Below are 18,440 nucleotides of genomic sequence, written 5' to 3' on the forward strand. Positions count from 1 at the left end.
ATCCCAAGGCAGAAAGAAGAGGGTCTTGAGTTTAAGACCAGCCAGAGAGAAACAGCAAGACTCTGTCCCACAAACAAAACGAATCAGAGTAGAAAGGAAGACGTTAAGTGAAGACTCTTTTCTACTCCTGACCCTGGGCCATCCTGTCCCTAAGCCCTACCAGGTGACTTCGCTGTTTCTGCTTCCCTGGCTGGGCTGTCTTCTGGTAAGCATATTTATATTTAATATATAATACTCTTCCTCTCATATTTATATACTTTTCCCCACTTTCTCTCACAAATGATTCAGATAGCATTACCTTGCTCATTTGTGTGTGTGTGTGTGTGTGGGATTGTTTCATTTCAGAACATAACAGTCTTCCTGAATCTTTCGTGTGGCTGCAGAGTTGTCCATTTTGGAACTATATGTCATTTATTTGACCAATCCTCTAATATCCAGTACTGATAGATAATATTTGTTGTTTTTTGTTTTTGGTTTTTTGAGACAGGGTTTTTCTGTGTAGACCAGGCTGGCCTCGAACTAAGAAATCCGCCTGCCTCTGCCTCCCAAGTACTGGGATTAAAGGCGTGCGCCACCACTGCCCGGCCGTACTGATAGATAATATTTGGATTGTTATATCCATTCACTTTTTCTGAGGCAGTACTTTCTTATGTAATCTATGTTGGCTTCCTCCCTCAGCTTTTGTTAAGGATAAGAGACCAGATCTTGGGTTCAGACTCCATCTTAGAGAACCTGACCTAGGGATGAACTCTTTAGTACCGGCTTCCAGGTTATTCCTCAACAAACTTGTGCTTCCAGGTTACAAGCCTGCCCCTGACACTTCACTTCCTAACAACCACCAATCAGGAGGAAACCAGAAGTTAAGTTTAGGGTTTGGCTTCCAGCACAGCCAATTATGTTAAAGGCCAACAAAGTGTCACAATAGCCCCCCCCCCCCAATCAGATATGTGCCTGGCTAGAAACCTCCTCGCTTACTTGCCATTTCCTATAAAATAAAACCTTGTCCTGCTGAGAGCTCAGGGCTTCACACAAACACACACACACACACACTCCATCCTGCTGTGTCAGAGAGGACAGTGTAGCCAAAGCTTGAGCTTAAAGACCCCCAGTGCCATTGCATAGGACTGAGCTCCTCGGTGGTCTTCTGGGGTTCTGAAATAGGCACAGTACTGGAGTTACTGGCCTGTTCCACCATGCCCAGGTTTGTCCTTAGCTTTTAAAAACAACACTGAATGAGGCTGGAGAGATGGCTCAGAGGCTAAGAGCTCTGGCTGCCCTTGCAGAGGCCCTGGATTTGATTCCCTGCACCCACATGGCTGCTCACAGCTCTGTCTAACTCCGGTTCCAGGGGACCCAACATGCTCACACAGGCATACATGAGAGCAAAACACCCATGCACATAAAAATAAAAAGAAAGAAAGAAAAAGAAATTATTTTAAAAAAAAATAGCTGAGTAGGGGTGGTACAAGCCTTTTAATCCCAGCAGAGGCAGGCGGATGTCTGTGAGTTTGGGGCCGGTCTGGTTGTACAGAGTGAGTTTCAGGACAGCCAGGGCCACATTCACCTCAGAAAACCTGTCTCGGAAAAAACATATAAATAAAAAATGAAAAAGCCAAACAAATAGATAGAGAGCGAGAGAAAGAGAGAGAGAGAGGGAGAGAGAGAGAGAGAGAGAGAAGGGAGGAAGGAAGGAAGGAAGGAAGGAAGAAGGAAGGAAGGAAAGAAAAAGAAAGAAAGAAAGAAAGAAAGAAAGAAAGAAAGAAAGAAAGAAAGAAAGAAAAAGAAAGAAGAGAAAGGAAGATGTGATGGTTTGCATATGGTCAGCCCAGAGTGGCACTATTAGAAGGTGTGGCCCTGTTGGAGTGGGTGTGTCACTGTGGGTGTGGGCTTCAAGACCCTCACCCTAGCTGCCTGGAAGTCAGTCTTCCACTAGCTGCTTTCATATGAAGGTGTTGAACTCTCAGCTCCTCCTGCACCATGCCTACCTGGATGCTGCCATGTTTCCACCTTGATGATAATGGACTGAACCTCTGAACCTGTAAGCCAGCCCCAATTAAATGTCCTTATAAGAGTTGCCTTGGTGCCAGGCAGTGGTGGCACACGCCTTTAATCCCAGCACTTGGGAGGCAGAGGCAGGCAGATCTCTGAGTTCGAGGCCAGCCTGGTCTACAGAGTGAGTTTCAGGACAGCCAGGGCTACACAGAGAAACCCTGTCACAAACAAACAAACAAACAAACAAACAAACAAACAAACAGAGTTGCCTTGATCATGGTGTCTGCTCATAGCAGAGAAACCCTAACTAAGACAATAGGACATAATGTCAGATGATGAAAGTAAATAAACAAGCCAGAATAAGGAGATGTTTCTAATGAGGAACACAGACAAGAATCTAGAGATAAAAAAGTATCTAGGATTAGAAGGGTTGGACATGAATAGCCAGGCAAGATCTCTGAAGAATATTCCAGAAAGAAAGCACTCAAAGCAGATCTCCCCCGGAGGGGAACTTCCAGATGAGGATGTGGGCAGTCAGTTACACCCCAAAAGAGGTCACACACCCGGCTTCCAGCTCCCTAGCATCGGAAACTGGGGTCAGCGATCCTATGACTGTAAATTGCTAAGTGTGTGGTAATTTGTTACACAACTGTAGAGAAAGTGAGCCACAGAAAGGGATTTGAGCAAAGAGAAAAAAGAACTAGTTTGATGGGTTTGGGAGGCATCAAACAGGATGAACCGAAGCCTGATTTGGCTCCAGTATATTGATCCGGGGAGACTGGGTAGAGAGCAGCTTCCAGGTGGAAACCTGGTGATCAGTTTGGATTTTACCCCAAATGTAACAGGAAACTAACAGAGAAGAGCAGACAAGACCTAATTTGCATTTTTCGAAGGTTACATTGTAAGCTAGTTGATTCCCTCTTAGGGGTTTAGAGGAGAGAGAAATATAGCCACCCGAAGACTTCCAAATGTGATAGCAAATTTATTCCTAGCCCAGCCAGCCTAGAAAAACAGCCTCAATGTTCATCAACAGCACAGTGCAGAAATGGGTTCTGGTACATCCATACAACGGAATACTACTGAGCAATAAAAATGAACAAATTAGTGATCCCTAATAGAGATGAAGTTTATAAACATGATGTGCCCAAGAAGGCAGACCTCCCCTGTGCACCCCCCAAAAGATACCCCCCCTGAAAAAAATAAAGAGAAAATGCAAAGTGGACATAGAGGTATTTAAATTCAAGAGTTGGAGAGGCAGGAGGGTCAAGAGTTCAGGGTCTGGGGCTGGAGAGATGGCTCAGCAGTTAAGAGCACCGACAGCTCTTCCGAAGGTCCTGAGTTCAAATCCCAGCAACCACATGGTGGCTCACAACCATCTGTAATGAGATCTGGAGCCTTCTTCTGGTGTGTCTGAAGACAGCTACAGTGTATATAATTATAAATAATAAATAAATCTTTTTTTAAAAAAGAGTTCAGGCTCATCATTGGCTTCAAAGCATGAGGAGTTTTGAGGTTACCCTTGGCTTCAAGTCTGAAAAGCAATCAACACTCTCAAACTACTCTCTAAGGACAGAAAGCAAATCATCGACGATACGGGAGGGTGGGAGAAGCTGACTGGGAAGGAGCAGCAAGGGCAGATGGAATGTTCTAGATCTTAATTGAGGTGGTGGTTACACAAAGCTATCCCTCTCCCTCCAGCCCCTACACTTAACAACTGCTGTCCGTGTTGAGATAGGCTCTCCCCGCTATAGCTGAGGGCTGTCCTCCAATTCCTAAGGATCCTTTGGTGGGGTTCTTATTGCGTTTACTGCATTTATTACCACACTCAGGAGGCAGTGGCAAGTGGATCTCTGTAAATTCAAGTCCAGCCTGGTCTACAGATTGAGTTCCAGAACAGCCAATAGAGAAACCCTGTCTCAGAAACAAATGTAACTCTAGGGGCTGGATGGAGCAATGATTCATTAATTGGGATCTTGCAGAGAACCCACCTTTGGTTTCAAATACCCATATTGGACACCACTGCTTGTAACTCCAGCTCCTGGGGGTGGGGGGTTGGATCTGACACCTATGGTCTCTTCAGGCACTGGAACACACATGCTCAGATCCACACGCAAACATGTATATGTACATATAGTTAAAAATAATAAAAATAAGCAGGGTGGTGGTGGCTCACGCCTTTAATCCCAGTGCTTGAGAGGGCAGAGACAGGTGGATTTCTGAGTTCGAGGCCAGCCTGGTCTACAAAGTGAGTTCCAGGACAGCCAGGGCTACACAAAGAAACCCTGTCTCAAAAAACCAACCCCCCCCCAAACAAAACAAAACAAAAAATAGCCAGGTGGTGGTGGTGCACACCTTTAATCCCAGCACTCAGGAGGCAGAGGCAGGCAAATTTCTGAGTTCAAAGTCAGCCTGGTCTACAGAGTGAGTTCCAGGACAGCCAGAGCTACACAGAGAAACCCTGTCTCAAAAAAAAAACAAACAAAAAACAAACAAAAAAATCTTTAAACCAGGTGCTGTGTCCAAGGCCTTCAATCTGAGCATATGGGAGGGAGGAACAGGCAGATCTCTTGTGAGTTCAAGGCCAGCTCCCCCTCAGTCTACACAGGGACTTCAGGCCAGCCAGGGACACATAGTAAGACGATTTAAAAAAAATTTTTTTAGGCAGTGGAAGCACACATCTTTAATCCCAGCATTTGAGAGACAGAGGCAGATAGATCTCTGTGAATTCGAGGCCAGCCTGGTCTACCGAGTGAGTTCCAGGACAGCCAGGGTTTCACAGAGAAACCCTGTCTCAAAGAAACAAACAAGCCCAAACAAAACAAAACAAAAATAAATAAACAAATAAGAGCTATGGCGCTGGCTTCTTGCTGGAAGCATCCAGTTTAATTTGGAGGTCAATGAATTACTTGTCTGGGCAGGAGGATGGTAGAATAGAGAGAAAAAACAGAAAAAAAAGTAGAGGTAGAAATGGCGGAGTGATAGAGGCTACATTGACCTGACAGGAGGTGAGGAGGAAGAGGGTTTAGGGACTGTAGAGTACCTGGCAAACACGTGGCCCCCGCTCTGATATGGCTGAGGATGGAGTGTTGGAGGTGACTCATCTTCCCTCCTAGGGCCACATCATCTCTTTAAGGTGGCTGGGGCATTGAGTTTATGGTCTTGGACATGTGACTGCAAGCATAGGTATACCATCCCATCGAGCCACGCCCAAGCCCCGTATGTTTAACTTCTGACACAGCACTTCTGGCTTGCAGGAATCAATGACCTTCAGGAAGGATGTGCGCCAAGATTTAGCTACAGGGGAGGTCTCCTCAGCATACATTACATTAATTATGGGGACAGCATGGAGAGAATTCCGTTTCACTAAGGCGTTGGTTAAGTAGATGCTGGCTGGGGTGCATCACTCAGCACTGCTATGGGTTAAGTAAATGGGGGTAAGACGAGCCACAGCAGAGGTTCTCAACCCTCCTGAAGCTACCACCCTCTAACACAGTTCCTCATGCTGTGGTGACCCCCCCCTGCCATAAAATCATTTTCTATGCTACTCTATAACTGTAATTTTGCTGCTGTTATGAATCGTAAGATAAAGGGTCCTTTGATGCCCCCAAAGGGGTCAAGATCCACAGGTTGAGCACTGTGGATCTAGAAACTGGAGATAGCGGGGCTGGGGGGCTGGGGGGGTAGCTTAGTCAGTTTAGTGTTTGCCCAGCATTTATGCAACTCTGGGTTCTGTCCTCAGTACTGACAGAACCAGACATGGTGGGCCACACCTGAGATCCTAGCACTCTTTGGCCTTTGTTATAAGGCAGTCCTGGGATACATGAGACCCAAAACAAAACGAAACAATAACAATATCACATACGCCTATTAGTCACATTATTGGACTGCAAATAGTTTTAATTTTGTCTCTTAGTTTATCTGTATTTTTTTTTTTTAAGATTTATTATACATAAGAACACTGTAGCTGAGCCGGGTGTGGTGGCGCACGCCTTTAATCCCAGCACTTGGGAGGCAGAGGCAGGCGGATTTCTGAGTTCGAGGCCAGCCTGGTCTACAAAGTGAGTGCCAGGACAGCCAGGGCTACACAGAGAAACCCTGTCTCAAAAAACCAAAAAAAAAAAAAAAAAAAAAAAAAAAAAGAACACTGTAGCTGTCTTCAGAGGCACCACAAGAGAGCATCAGATCTCGTTACGGATGGTTGTGAGCCACCCTGTGGTTGCTGGGATTTGAATTCAGGACCTTCAGAAGAGCAGTCAGTGCTCTTAACTGCTGAGCCATCTCTCCAGCCTCTCTTCTTTACTTTTATTTTAAAAATCACTTGTCTTAGTTACCTTTTCAATGGCTGTGACAAAACACCACAAGCCAGGCGGTGTTGGTGTTAATAGAGCAGCTTATTGGAAGCTTGCTGTTTCCAAGTGCATGCCTATGATCACCAAGGCGGGGAAGTCAAGCAGCAGGCAGTCGGGCCTGGCGCTTGAGCCGTAACTAAGAGTTTAGGTCTTGATCTATGAAAAGGAAGCAGACAGAGAGTGGGAATGGAGTGGAGCTTTTGAAACTTCAAAGCTTGCTTCCTAGTGACACGCCTCCTCCAGCAAAGACCACACCTCCCAATCCTTCCCAAACAGTTCCACAGGCTGGGGAACCAAGTGTTCAAATATATGAGCCTATGGTACACTTTCTATTATTAGGGATGGGAGTACTGCAGACTAAATCCAGGGCTTCAGGCACTTTAAGCAGGTGCTTTGTCACTAAGAAAAAAAAAAACCAAAACATTTTTTTTTTCTTTTTTGGTTTTCAAGACAGGGTTTTTCTTTTTTCTTTTTTTTGGTTTTTCGAGACAGGGTTTCTCTGTGTAGCCCTGGCTGTCCTGGCACTCACTTTGTAGACCAGGCTGGCCTCGAACTCAGAAATCCGCCTGCCTCTGCCTCCCAAGTGCTGGGATTAAAGGCGTGCGCCACCACGCCCAGCTGGGTTTTTCTGTATAGCCCTGGCTGTCCTGGAACTCACTCTGTAGACCAGGCTGGCCTCGAACTCAGAAATCCACCTCCCTCTGCCTCCCAAATGCTGGGATTAAAGGCATGCACTACCACTGCCCCGCTGTTGTGGTTTTTTTTTTTTTTTTTTAAGATTTATTTATTTATTATATGTAAAGTACACTGTAGCTGTCTTCAGACACTCCAGAAGAGGGCGCCAGATCTCGTTACGGATGGTTGTGAGCCACCATGTGGTTGCTGGGATTTGAACTCTGGACCTTCGGAAGAGCAGTCGGGTGCTCTTACCTACTGAGCCATCTCACCAGCCCTGTTGTGTTGTTTTTTGAGACAGGGTTTTTTTTCTATTATGTAATTCTGGTTGTCCTGGAACTCACAGAGATCTACCTGCCTCTACCTTCTGGGTGCTAGAATTAAATGTATGTGCCACCATGCCTGGCCAACAGTTTACATTTTTATTTATCAATGATTTTAGAGAGAGTCTTATATAGCCTCATAATCAATATTTAGCTAAGGATGGCCTTGAATTTCTTATTCTCCTGCTTCCACTTCCTAAGAATTGGGATTTAAGTCCTATGTTACTTGTTGGGCTGGTCTTGAAGTATGTATGTATGTATGTATGTATGTATGTATGTATGTTTTGAGACAGGGTCTTATGTAGCCCTGGCTGGCTTTGAACTGAACTGACTGTTCAACCTTGAACTCCTGATAAACTTGCCTCTGCCTACTAAATTCTGGGATTATAGTCTTGTGCTGCCACACTCAGTTTGTGTGTGTGTGTATGTTTATTTTTTAAAGTTTTCAAAAAATTTAAAATTTGATACAGGTCTTCCCATAAATTGCCCAGTTTAGTCCTTACTCTTTCTCTAGTCCAGTGTAACCTTGAATTTGAAGACTTGCCTGCATCTCCCAACTAGCTGAGATTATAGTCCTGAGCTACTACATCAGGCTTTTATCGTCCAGTTTCTGAGTCCCCTGGGCAAATCTGCCAGGATCCTGGAATGAAGTTTTGGTAGTTTTTGCTTTGCTGTAATGTGGGATAAATCTGCCTTGTGCAGAATTTCGGCAGTCTCTCGGAAGGAGGAAGCAGGGAAAGGGGTAAAATGAAAAGTTTCATAAGCTCTAAAGTACTGGATCTGGGGCCAGAGTTGGTCGCAGCCACTGCTGATGTTAGCAGTCAGGACAAAGGTCTCAGGTTCCAGCCCAGCCGGGCTGGAGGTACAAAGAGACCCTGTTTCTCGGAGCAGTGGTGGTACACACCTTTAATCCCAACACTTAGGAGGCAGAGGCAGGCAGATTTCTGAGGCCAGCCTAGTCTATAGAGTGAGTTCCAGGACAGCTAGGGCTACACAGAGAAACCCTGTCTCGAAAAACCAAAAGAGAGAGAGAGAGAGAGAGAGAGAGAGAGAGAGAGAGAGAGAGAGAGAGAGACAGAGAGAGAGCCTGTTTCACAAAAACTGCATCTGGGATATTATTCTGGGATGACCGGCACTGCCATCAGTACAGAGGGCAACCCAAGGATCGTCCAAAGGCTCTTTAATCCTCCTGGGACAGGTGGACAAATCCGACTCTCTTGAGTGACAAACCTGCCAGAAGGTCGGGTCAGACTGAATGCAGCGGTTCATGGCCCATAGAAGCCACCAGCCTGTCCAGCCGCCAGGGGGCGCCACGACCACGCCCAGCTTTCGCCCCCAGCGGGATTGGGCGTGCTGGGGGTGGGGGTGGGAGGTCGGCGGCGGGGCGGGGCCAGCGTGCACGCGGGGGCGGGGCTATCCTGCAGCGGGCGCGCGCGCCGGCGGTGGCGGCGGTGGTGGAGGAGAAGGCAGCGCGGCAGCGGGTTCCGTTCCGGGCCGAGGCTGGACGCGGAAAAGTTGCGGGGGGGCGAGGAGCAGCCCGGAGACGGGCAGCGAGGGCGACATCGAGCCGGGGACTGGCGTCTGAGGACCAGCCATGGACGACCTCGGTGAGTGCGGGAGGCGGAGGGCGGAGCGGCCGGGGCCCGGCGGCCGCCGATCCCACCCTGGCGCCCGGCTGGGCTACGGTGCCTACGGCCCGGGGCTGTGCTGGCTGCTCTTCGCTGCGGCGCCTGAGGACCCCGATCCCGTACTGGGGGTTCAGGAACCCACCTCTGGGAAAGGCGCCCCACTCCCGGGGCAGACCGCCTTGGCTTGCAGGAGACCCTCACTTGGCTTCCCCACCCCCACCTCAGAGCGGCTGCCTATGGGACTCGGTCTCAGAGGCTGTTTCTTCTATGACCCCCCTCTGTTCCCTCCAGGCCACCTCCCACTTTGCACACTGCCCCCAGGCCCCCCACCCCGTTTCAGGGATATAGCCCCTTTCGAGAGAGCCCACCCATTTCCTATCACAGCCCACAGAAGAGCTTGTGAGGACCACACCCCCATTCTAATGACAAGTGTCCCCGGGGGTACTGCATATACACCTCCCAACCCCCACCACACACCGTTTCAAGTCTGGTCACCCTGTATTACAAGATCAGCCCTTCCCCTTCAAGTTTAAACTTAGAAAGGCAAGTTTGGGAGGGTGGCTTATGACTCCCGCCTCTCACCCACCGTTCCCAGACCCTGGTGACATGCCAGAGGAATGAGAAGGGGAATGGGCCGCAGGCTATGGCCATCTCTGAACGTGTCCTGGCTGGCAAGGTCCCCCACCCCCAGCATCAGGGCTGCTGGAAACCCCACAGGTAAAGAGGACAGGACACCCAGAACAGAGTTTTAACTGTCCTCGTGTTATTGGAGTCCAGAGGCCATTCTTTTCAGCCCACACTTGGTCTGCTGTTAGGACAGAGGAAAGGAAAGACACTCCTGGAAGTGGTTTTTAAACCCAAGGGGGTTGATTCAAGGGTTCTAGGAATGCCCTGTGAATCTCAGCGTGAAGGAGCCCCTGTCTTTCCCGAGGGCCCCTCAGCTGAGGAGGTGTGTGTGGGATAAAGTTTCTTCTCTGTAGGAGCCTTGTCTTCACTCTTTGGACTGTGGGTGGCTTGTATGACCGCTGGTGCCATCCGTGTCCCTGGCTCTGAGGAGCAGATTCACTAGATAAGACTGAGGGACCTCTCAGGCAACACAGGGTGCCAAGTTAAGACTGGTCATTTTTAAAACTGGCTACAGTTTCCTTGTGGGATCAGGGAGCCCGTGTAACATCCTGGAGGCTGGGATGGTGTTGGGTCCTGCTTGGTTCATGGAGTGGGCTGTCTGCCAGGCATAGCTATGCTTTTGGGTCAGACTTGGCACGTCCGTTCCCGATGCACTCAAGGTTGGCGTAGCTTCCAGGCAGGTATTTTTAATTTTTATTCTTCCACATAAAAATACCTGAGCTTTTGAAAGGAGGCCGGGGCGATGAGCTTTTGAGTAGGTATCTGAACGTGTAAGGGGTTTCCCGCGGTGGGGACGAGGGGAACCTCGTCACAGCACCTCACAGGCTGGTTGAGGGCCCTGTTGCTTCTGGACAGTCCCCGTGCTGTTTGAAGGACTGAGAAAGTCTTTGTAGTGCCCGCAGAGCCCGGAATTCCCGGCTTCTGACTGTCTTCCATTTAGGGCCAGCACACTGAGTCGTCTTTGAAAGGAAAGAGCGCGTTCTGGCAGACGGGGACCGTAGGGATTGAAATGGGCTGTCTGTGGAGTTCTTACCCATGCCTGGATTTGTCCTGTCCTTTCTGTAAGATCATCCCGAGGCCATGGCCACCAACACTACCTCTTTTTAACAAACCAAGAAGGAAGAGACCAAGAGAGGCTGAGTCTCCGACCCAACGTTGCACAGCCCAGAAACAAATGAAGTCTGTGCCTAGAAGCTGGTCCCTGGGCAGCTCCTGTACACATTCCTTCCCAGGGAAGGGGGTGAGCTGGTGCTGGCAGGAGGGGTGGCAGCGGGTGGTGGCTGCCACCTGTGACTTCTGCTGCCTTCTCTAGACTCCCTAGTTGCTCGATCTGCGCGCTACACTGCCTCCTTAGTCTGGGCTCTCAGGGGGCCGTTCCGCCTGGCTGACCAGAGCTCAGGGCGGGGTGGGGAGAAGGATGGATGTGCAGGAGTGGAGAGGAATTTGCTTCTCAGCCCAGGCGGTCAGCTGTCTGCATGGCTGCTCAGCACACTGCCTGTCAGCTGTTTTCCTAAGTTAGGATGGCTATGACGGAGCCAGCCCTCTTGTTTTTATTTGTGTCCCAAGAGAGATCTCAGCAGCGTGAACCTCCCCGTCGCTTAACATGGGGGAATCATTTAAGGTGATCTCCCTGTGGCAAGGCCATGCGTGGGGTGCATACCTAGCCTCCATGATAACGGTGGGGTTTTCTTTGGGGGGGGGGAGGCTTGAGAATAAAAATAATGAATCAATTTTAAAAAGACAAATTGGAGGACTCTCCCCCTCCTCACAGTGGCCAGTGAGAGAGTCACCATGTGTTGTTTAATAAGTTACAAATTTATAGCTCATTGGTCAGGGGGAAAAAAAAACATAAACACAGCGTGTCCTGCCTTCCTCCGCGTGTTCCCTGCGTTTTTTTGTGCTGTTGGGCGGCTGCTTGGTGGCTTTTCTCATTAGACGCTTAGACTCTGGTTTGGCCCAGAGCTCCTTCTGTTCAAGTTCTGGCCGGGGTTTCCTGGACAGAGTTCTCACAACACAGATCACTCCCATTATGCTTTCTGCCCTGGCTCTCCTCTCTCCCTCTCTCTCCACGTTCATGTCGGTAATGTATTTGGGGCGGCCGTAACCACAGTGTGGCCTGCCTGTCAGGGATCCCTCTTCCACTGCTGGAGACAGGCCCCGTGCTCAGCACTTTCTCTCTGTCTCTCTCTCTCTGTCTCTCTGTCTCTCTCTCTCTCTCAGATGTAGAAGCCTGAGCTTAGATGTTCTGGCAGAGCTGGCTGGGGTTTGAACCTAGATTGATCCAATTGTGGATCTGGTCGTCTTAATCGGAAAGCATTAGGACCTGGTACTAATCGGGGAGCGAACCCTGAGAGAGGCCTGCGGAGTAACTGGTAGTTACCTCTAAAGTTTCTGCTCTGCCAGGCCGGGAGGTCCCCCAGGAAATGGCTTGATAGCATTGCCTGCTCCTCCATAGTGGAGGACACAGGCAGCTGTTGGCAGTGGCCAGGCTGCTGGAATCTGGACATGTCTCCTTTCAGCTTCTCAGCGGGCTTGACCCGTTGGAAAACAGTGCCTCATTGTGTTTGGGGGTGATGCGATGAGGGTGGGTGTGGGGGTTAAGGGAGTTGCCTGGGGCATTCCGGGCTACAGAGCTGCCTAGTCTCCATAGGCAAGCTGGCCTTAGGGCTCGCCTGTATGTGGTATCTCTGTGTGTTAGGCCTGGTTCAGAGCAGAGGCTAGACCTGTGACAGAGGCGGTATCCAGGGGTCGGGCAGCAGGGCCCTCCCTCCCAGTGGGTGTTGTGTGAGGTGCCTGCTGGTAAGGGTGCCCAGCTTGGATTTGAACCCTGGGTGGGTTGTGTTTGATTGTTAGGCAGATCTTTTCTGATCAGGACAGAAAGCTGTGGGCTTTGGGCCGGGCACGGCTATCACGCAGAGGGTGATATCTTTCTGATGGGACATTGCATGTTCCTTCTTTTTGCTTTCTTCAGGGGTGGCTGTGTGTTGCAGAAGCCGGGCCCAGTCATTGGCTGGAGGGGTCTGACAAAGGCCAACAGTTGCTGTTGGGGCCTTGCGGGGCCACTTCCCTATATACTAATCTCCTGTGGGGCTTCTCGTGGCCTTTCCCTTGTTTCAAGAACAGAGATGTTGAAGAGCTTCTTCCAGGGCTCACGTAGCCTTTTACTGAGCTTGTTCTGGCCTCAGGGCCTTCAAGAATAAAAATAACATCTATGGAGTCCATTTTTTTTTTTTTTTTAAAGATTCATTTATTATATGTAAGTACACTGTAGCTGTCTTCAGACACTCCAGAAGAGGGAGTCAGATCTCATTACGGATGGCTGTGAGCCACCATGTGGTTGCTGGGATTTGAACTCTGGACCTTCGGAAGAACAGTCGGGTGCTCTTACCCACTGAGCCATCTCACCAGCCCCCATGGAGTCCATTTTTAAAAATCGTTTTTTTAAAGTCAAGGTCTCTCTCTGCAACTGTGGCTGTCCTGGAACTTGCTATGTAGACCAGGCTATCCTCAAACTTGCAGAGATCAGCTCAGCCTCCCAAGTATGGGATTAAAAAATGAGTGCCACTGCATCTCATATATGGAATGCTTTAAAAACCATGTGCTCGCCAGGCAGTGGTGGCGCACGTCTTTAATCCCAGCACTCGGGAGGCAGAGGCAGGCGGATTTCTGAGTTTGAGGCCAGCCTGGTCTACAGAGTGAGTTCCAGGAAAGCCAGGGCTACACAGAGAAACCCTGTCTCAAAAAACAAACAAAAACAAAAATGTGCACAACTCAATGACTTTGCAGAACACTGTTTTTGAAACAACACGTGCAGAGCTCTTTTCTGAGACATTTCTTTTGTACTTTCATGCAAGCACGGCTGGGCATCTTGCACCCAGTGTTGTTTCTGCCTACTTAGCTCATATGGACCACGCTCTCTTGTTCTTAGTAGTTACTGCTGCCCGATTCTGAAGGAGGACACTGAAGCTGGGAGTGAGCCCACTCGCCCAGATTCTACAGCCAGTGAGGGGCAGGATCGGGAACCGAATCCAGGGTCACTGACTGCAGAGTAGAAATCATGTTGATCCATCAATTGATCTACCTATATATCTATGTATCGATGTATGTATCTATCACAATCATCTATCAATCTATCATCTATGTATATATGTATCTATCATCTTATCAGTCATCTATGTATCAAGAAATTTTGTTGGTTGATTGGTCTATGTATCTACCATCTATCTACCTATCATCTACCTACATATCTATTTATCATCTATCTATCTATGTATATCTATCATCCATCTATCATCTGTCTGTCTGTCTCTCTGTCTGTCTATCTATCTATTTTGAGATAGGGTCTGTCTGTCTACCTAGCCCTGGTTGGCCTGGAATTCCCAGTGATCCACCTTTCCCTGCCTCCCAGTGCTGGGACTAAAGTCACGTGCCACCACATATGGTTTTCTTTTCACTTTGTATTTTAGGCAGGGCCTCATCCTGTTGTCCAGGCTTCCCGTCAACCCATTCTTCAGCCCAAACTGGTGTTGAACGTGTAAACCTCCTGCCTCTGCTTCTGGATTAGCTGGGATTATAGGTCTGTGTCCTCAGGCTTGGCTTCAGAAATCTTTTCTGTTTGTCTCTTTGAGTCCTCATCTGTCCCGCCCCCACTCCCCTTCCCTCTGTCCTTCCGTGCTCAGGAGGAGATGAACAACACCGGTGGCTATGGCTGTTGATAGACAGAGGGCTCCATTCAGCTCTTAACAGCCACTGGCCCAGTCACCTGTACCCTTGACACAGAGCTGTGGGCTGAGAGTCCAGCTGCTAGAAGTTAGTGTCTCCGGGGCAGCCGCTTTTCTTTCCGTCTTGTAGGTCCTGCCCTACCCTGCACGGACGCGGTCTTTGTCTTCACTCCGGTATACGTACTCTCTGTCACTTGAGACGTCCGTCTCTAGTGGAGTAGCTGTTAAAAATGTCATGGTGGGCCTCCTGTGGTGACATAAGCCTTTAGCCATAGCATTCAGGAGACAGAGGCAGGCAGGCAGATCTCTGTGAGTTCCGAGTTCCAGGCCAGCTGGGGTCTCCGTAGTGAGACCGCAGTCTCCAAAAGAAAATGAAAATGTTGAGCAAAGGAAGAGAAGGGGGGGGGGCGGTCATGGGGGGAGTGGGAGGATGGCGGCTGGGGGGGCAATGGGGGGTGTCTGTGGGGATGGGAGAAGTTGGGGGCCTGAATGGGGAGAATTACAAAGCTGAGAAATGTTGATTAAACATTGGAAGGAAAGGTCAAGGTGGGTCTCTTCCCCAAGGATAAGCCTTTCTCCACTCTCATGGCTGGTCTCAGTGTACGTTCACATCCCGATTAGTTTCCAGCCGCCTGATTGCCTAACCAGTGGGGCTTAGCACTGGCTTCCCTAGGGAGGCTCCGGACACTGGGCCAGCAGCAGGCAGATGTGCCATCGGGAAGGCCTACCACAGCCCCAAGTGGCCAAATCTTCCCTGGAAGATAGCCTTTAATGCTTATTTCTGGTGTGATTGTGGTATTGTGGTTTGTGGGATCGTCTTTCTTAGGGGCACGGGAAAGCAGGAGTGTCATGAAACCTATACTTTTTATTTCTTTGTTCATTCGTTTATTTCCTAGAACTCACTCTGTAGACCAGGCTGGCCTTGGAACTCAGAGATCTGCCTGCCTCTGCCTCTGAGTGCTGGGATTCGAAGGGTATGCAACCACACCCAGCCCTGCAACTTAGTTTTAAATGATGTATTAAAAGAAAAAAAATCAAAATCCAAGCCCGAAAGTCTCACGTATCCCTCCGAATCTGTAGGGGATTGGTTGGTTTAGTGTGTCCCACCCCCCTCATACTCGGGTCCCTATAAACAGACCTTCCTGCATGCTTTTTCTAAAAGTACATTTGTTAGCATGTATTTTCTTTATGTGTATGTCTATGTATGATGTATACCCTAGAAGTGAGTTGCAGGGCGCTGTGAACTGACATGTGGGGACCAGGAATTGAACCTGGATCTTCTGTAGGGATGGCCAGTGCTCCTAACCCATGAGTCACTCCTTCAAGCCCTGATGGTTTTTTTTTTTTTTTTTAAAGACAGTTTCTTGTAGTCCAGGGTTAGCGTCGCACTTACAAAGTAGCAGATGAGACAATGACCTTGAGCTTCTGATCCTCCAGCCTTCGCTTCCGCCTCCCAAGTCCCCGGATCATAAGCGTGTTCCCACTCAGTGTATGCAGTGACGGAGACCAAACCTGGAACTCGGTACAGTTAGGCAAGCGTTCTGCCAACTGAGCTGTGCTCCCCAGCCCTTCCCGTAGACTTTGGAATTGAAACTATACCAGGCTGGGGAGATGGCTCAGTGGGTAAAGTGTTTGCTTTTCTAAGCATAAGGACCCCAGTTTGGATTCTCAGCCACCCATGTACAAAGACTGTGGAGGCATGCACGGGATGCAGAGACAAGCCTGTGCGCCGAACTCGTGGGCCAACCAGTTTAAGCGCTCCAGATCTACTGAAGAGATTCTCAAAAAGGTGAGAATGGCTGGTGGAGGCTGGCTGGCTGGCTGGCTGGCTGGCTGGCTGGCTGGCTGGCTGGCTGGCTGAGTGGGTAAAGGAACTTGCTGCCAAGCCATACAAGCTGAATTCAATCTCAGGTCCTACAAGGTACAAGGAGAGAATCCACTCTCACAAATACGTCCTCTGAACTCCACAGACATGCGGTGGCGTAAGTCTCAGTGTTCCACCCCCCAGTGCACGTCTCCATTACTTACAGTTCCTGATTGACGTTGCTGCTGGTAATGACGGCGGTACTGCGTTGTTTAGGGAGGAAGAACAAGAAGGGATCCCGTGCTCACAGTTAGCTGATGCAGCGTTTTCCATATTTCCCTGTCCTCTGTTGTTGAATCTACAGATGTGACACCCATAGGTGCAGGGAGCCAATTCTACATGGATTTGTACCTTGAACGTTTGCGGATAGGTGCGCATGTAGAAAGCGTGTCCCATACATTTACATGGGGTGGCCGAGTGTTCACATCTGAGCCTTAAGAGGAAGGTACGCACGTCTGTGGCAGGGTTTTCAGTTTCTCCGAGTGTTTAGACACAAATAATGGGTATTGGAGAAGAGTTCAAAGGCACCTTTTCCATGGGACTCAGAGGAGTTGTTGAGCGGGGGTGGGGGTGGAGTTGGGGGTGGGGGTGCTGGCTTGTGTCTGCTTGTGTTGGCCTTCTGGGGCTGTAGGTGGTGGGAAGAGAACCAGGTAGGAGGTCTGCTGTCATCTGGGGCGGTAGATCACAGCACTGTGACCTGTACTGAAAACAAAACCAAACAACCAAGCCAAACCAGCAACAACAACAAATTGGGATCTGGGAGACAGGCCACTTCTATAGGGGCAGAGTCCGCGTCAGCTTGCCTTAGTTATTTTGGCTGACCTGACATCAATCAGAAGGAGTCAGGACAAGAGAGATGTTGATCTCTGGTTGCAGTTAAAGGGTTGTCTCGGCCAGTGGTTACAGAGCAGGAGTGGATGTCTTCAGGCAGTGTGAGCTCAGGGAGGGCAGGTGTGGGTGTGGGCGTGTGTGGGTGTGCATGCCTCACCTAGTAACCTCATTAGCCTGTGATTGGCCAACATCATTAGCCTGTGGGCACAGGGCCCTAGCTTTCACTTGCAGCTCAGTCTGGCCCCTATGATTTCCAGTGTTCTCAGCTCTCCTGGAATCTCCATTCCCCAGGTCCCACTTGTGTAGTGTGCTGAGTCAGTTGGGCCCCTTGGCTCTCTAGGTTTTTGGCTGGTGACGGTGGTAGTGTGGATGGCTAGAGTCTAGCACTAGTGGCTCTGTTGTTGGCTCAGAGGCAGAGCTGAGGCCCTTGTCCCTCCCCAGAACCTACTGAGCTGGCCAACAGGCCCTCTGGAAGTCAGTGCTTCATGGAGGCGGTGGGGTGGGACTGGGTCTCTGTCCATCAGCCTGACCGCTTGGGAGGGACTCATGGAGGCTTCCTAACCAGGCCTGGATGTGGTGCATCGGGGCCCTTATACTGCCGATCTCAAGAGTAGCCTGGTGTGTGTTTTATGGGGGAGGGGACGGGGCCTGGAGGAAGCTTTATGTAATCCTTGGCTCCAGCTCAGGTAATTGTTTTAATGAAATGGAATGCAGCTTATTCAGAACTTGCTTGGCAGAAACAGCCGTGTTCTGGTGTGTTTTCGTGTTGAGGAGAGCTCGGGGTTTATATTCCCAGATGTTTCGAATCATAGACTCTGGGTGAGCTGAACAAGGTGGGTGGAAGCCACCGGGGTGCTCCTTCCTCGTGTGTGTGGGGGCTGCCCCGGTCTTCCTTGGATGTCTCCGGTGTTGTGGGGATCCAGCCTGTGGCCTCTGCCACAGGCTGGATCCCCACAACACCGGTTGGCCCATGAGTTCGGCGCACAGGCTTGTCTCTGCATCCCGTGCATGCCTCCACAGTCTTTGTACATGGGTGGCTGAGAATCCAAACTGGGGTCCTTATGCTTAGAAAAGCAAACACTTTACCCACTGAGCCATCTCCCCAGCCTGGTATAGTTTCAATTCCAAAGTCTACGGGAAGGGCTGGGGAGCACAGCTCAGTTGGCAGAACGCTTGCCTAACTGTACCGAGTTCCAGGTACTGCCAGTGTGTCTTTTTGAATGGGCTGTGGAGCTTTTGACCTAGCAACAGAGAAATCCAGCTGGAGGCGGGCTGCGAAGGATGTGCAGGACCTGGACTGGGGATGGGTGCTGAGCACACTGCAGAAGGGCCTCGGGGAGTACCTCTTTGTTTACACAGTTTCCTTCCTTCACCCCACAGCCAGGCCCTTCCCCTTGCCCCTCCCCTCTTTAAGCAGGTTGATTATTATT

General features: G+C 49.7%; 1 protein-coding gene across 2 annotated transcripts in view; it reads left to right on the forward strand.

The window, feature by feature from the left end:
• Positions 1-8,775: 8,775 nt before the first annotated feature.
• The window catches only part of Pxn (paxillin), a 49,754-nt gene continuing 40,089 nt past the window's right edge, over positions 8,776-18,440 (forward strand). For both annotated transcript variants that reach the window (XM_021161701.2, XM_021161702.2), the window contains exon 1: positions 8,776-8,946. In XM_021161701.2, the coding sequence (XP_021017360.1) occupies positions 8,934-8,946 (13 nt within the window). In that variant the 5' untranslated portion in view covers positions 8,776-8,933. The remainder of the gene's footprint in view (positions 8,947-18,440) is intronic.

The sequence above is a fragment of the Mus caroli genome, unplaced genomic scaffold (assembly GCF_978045245.1).
Source record: "Mus caroli unplaced genomic scaffold, Mus_caroli_1 scaffold_4, whole genome shotgun sequence".
NCBI lineage: Eukaryota > Metazoa > Chordata > Mammalia > Rodentia > Muridae > Mus > Mus caroli.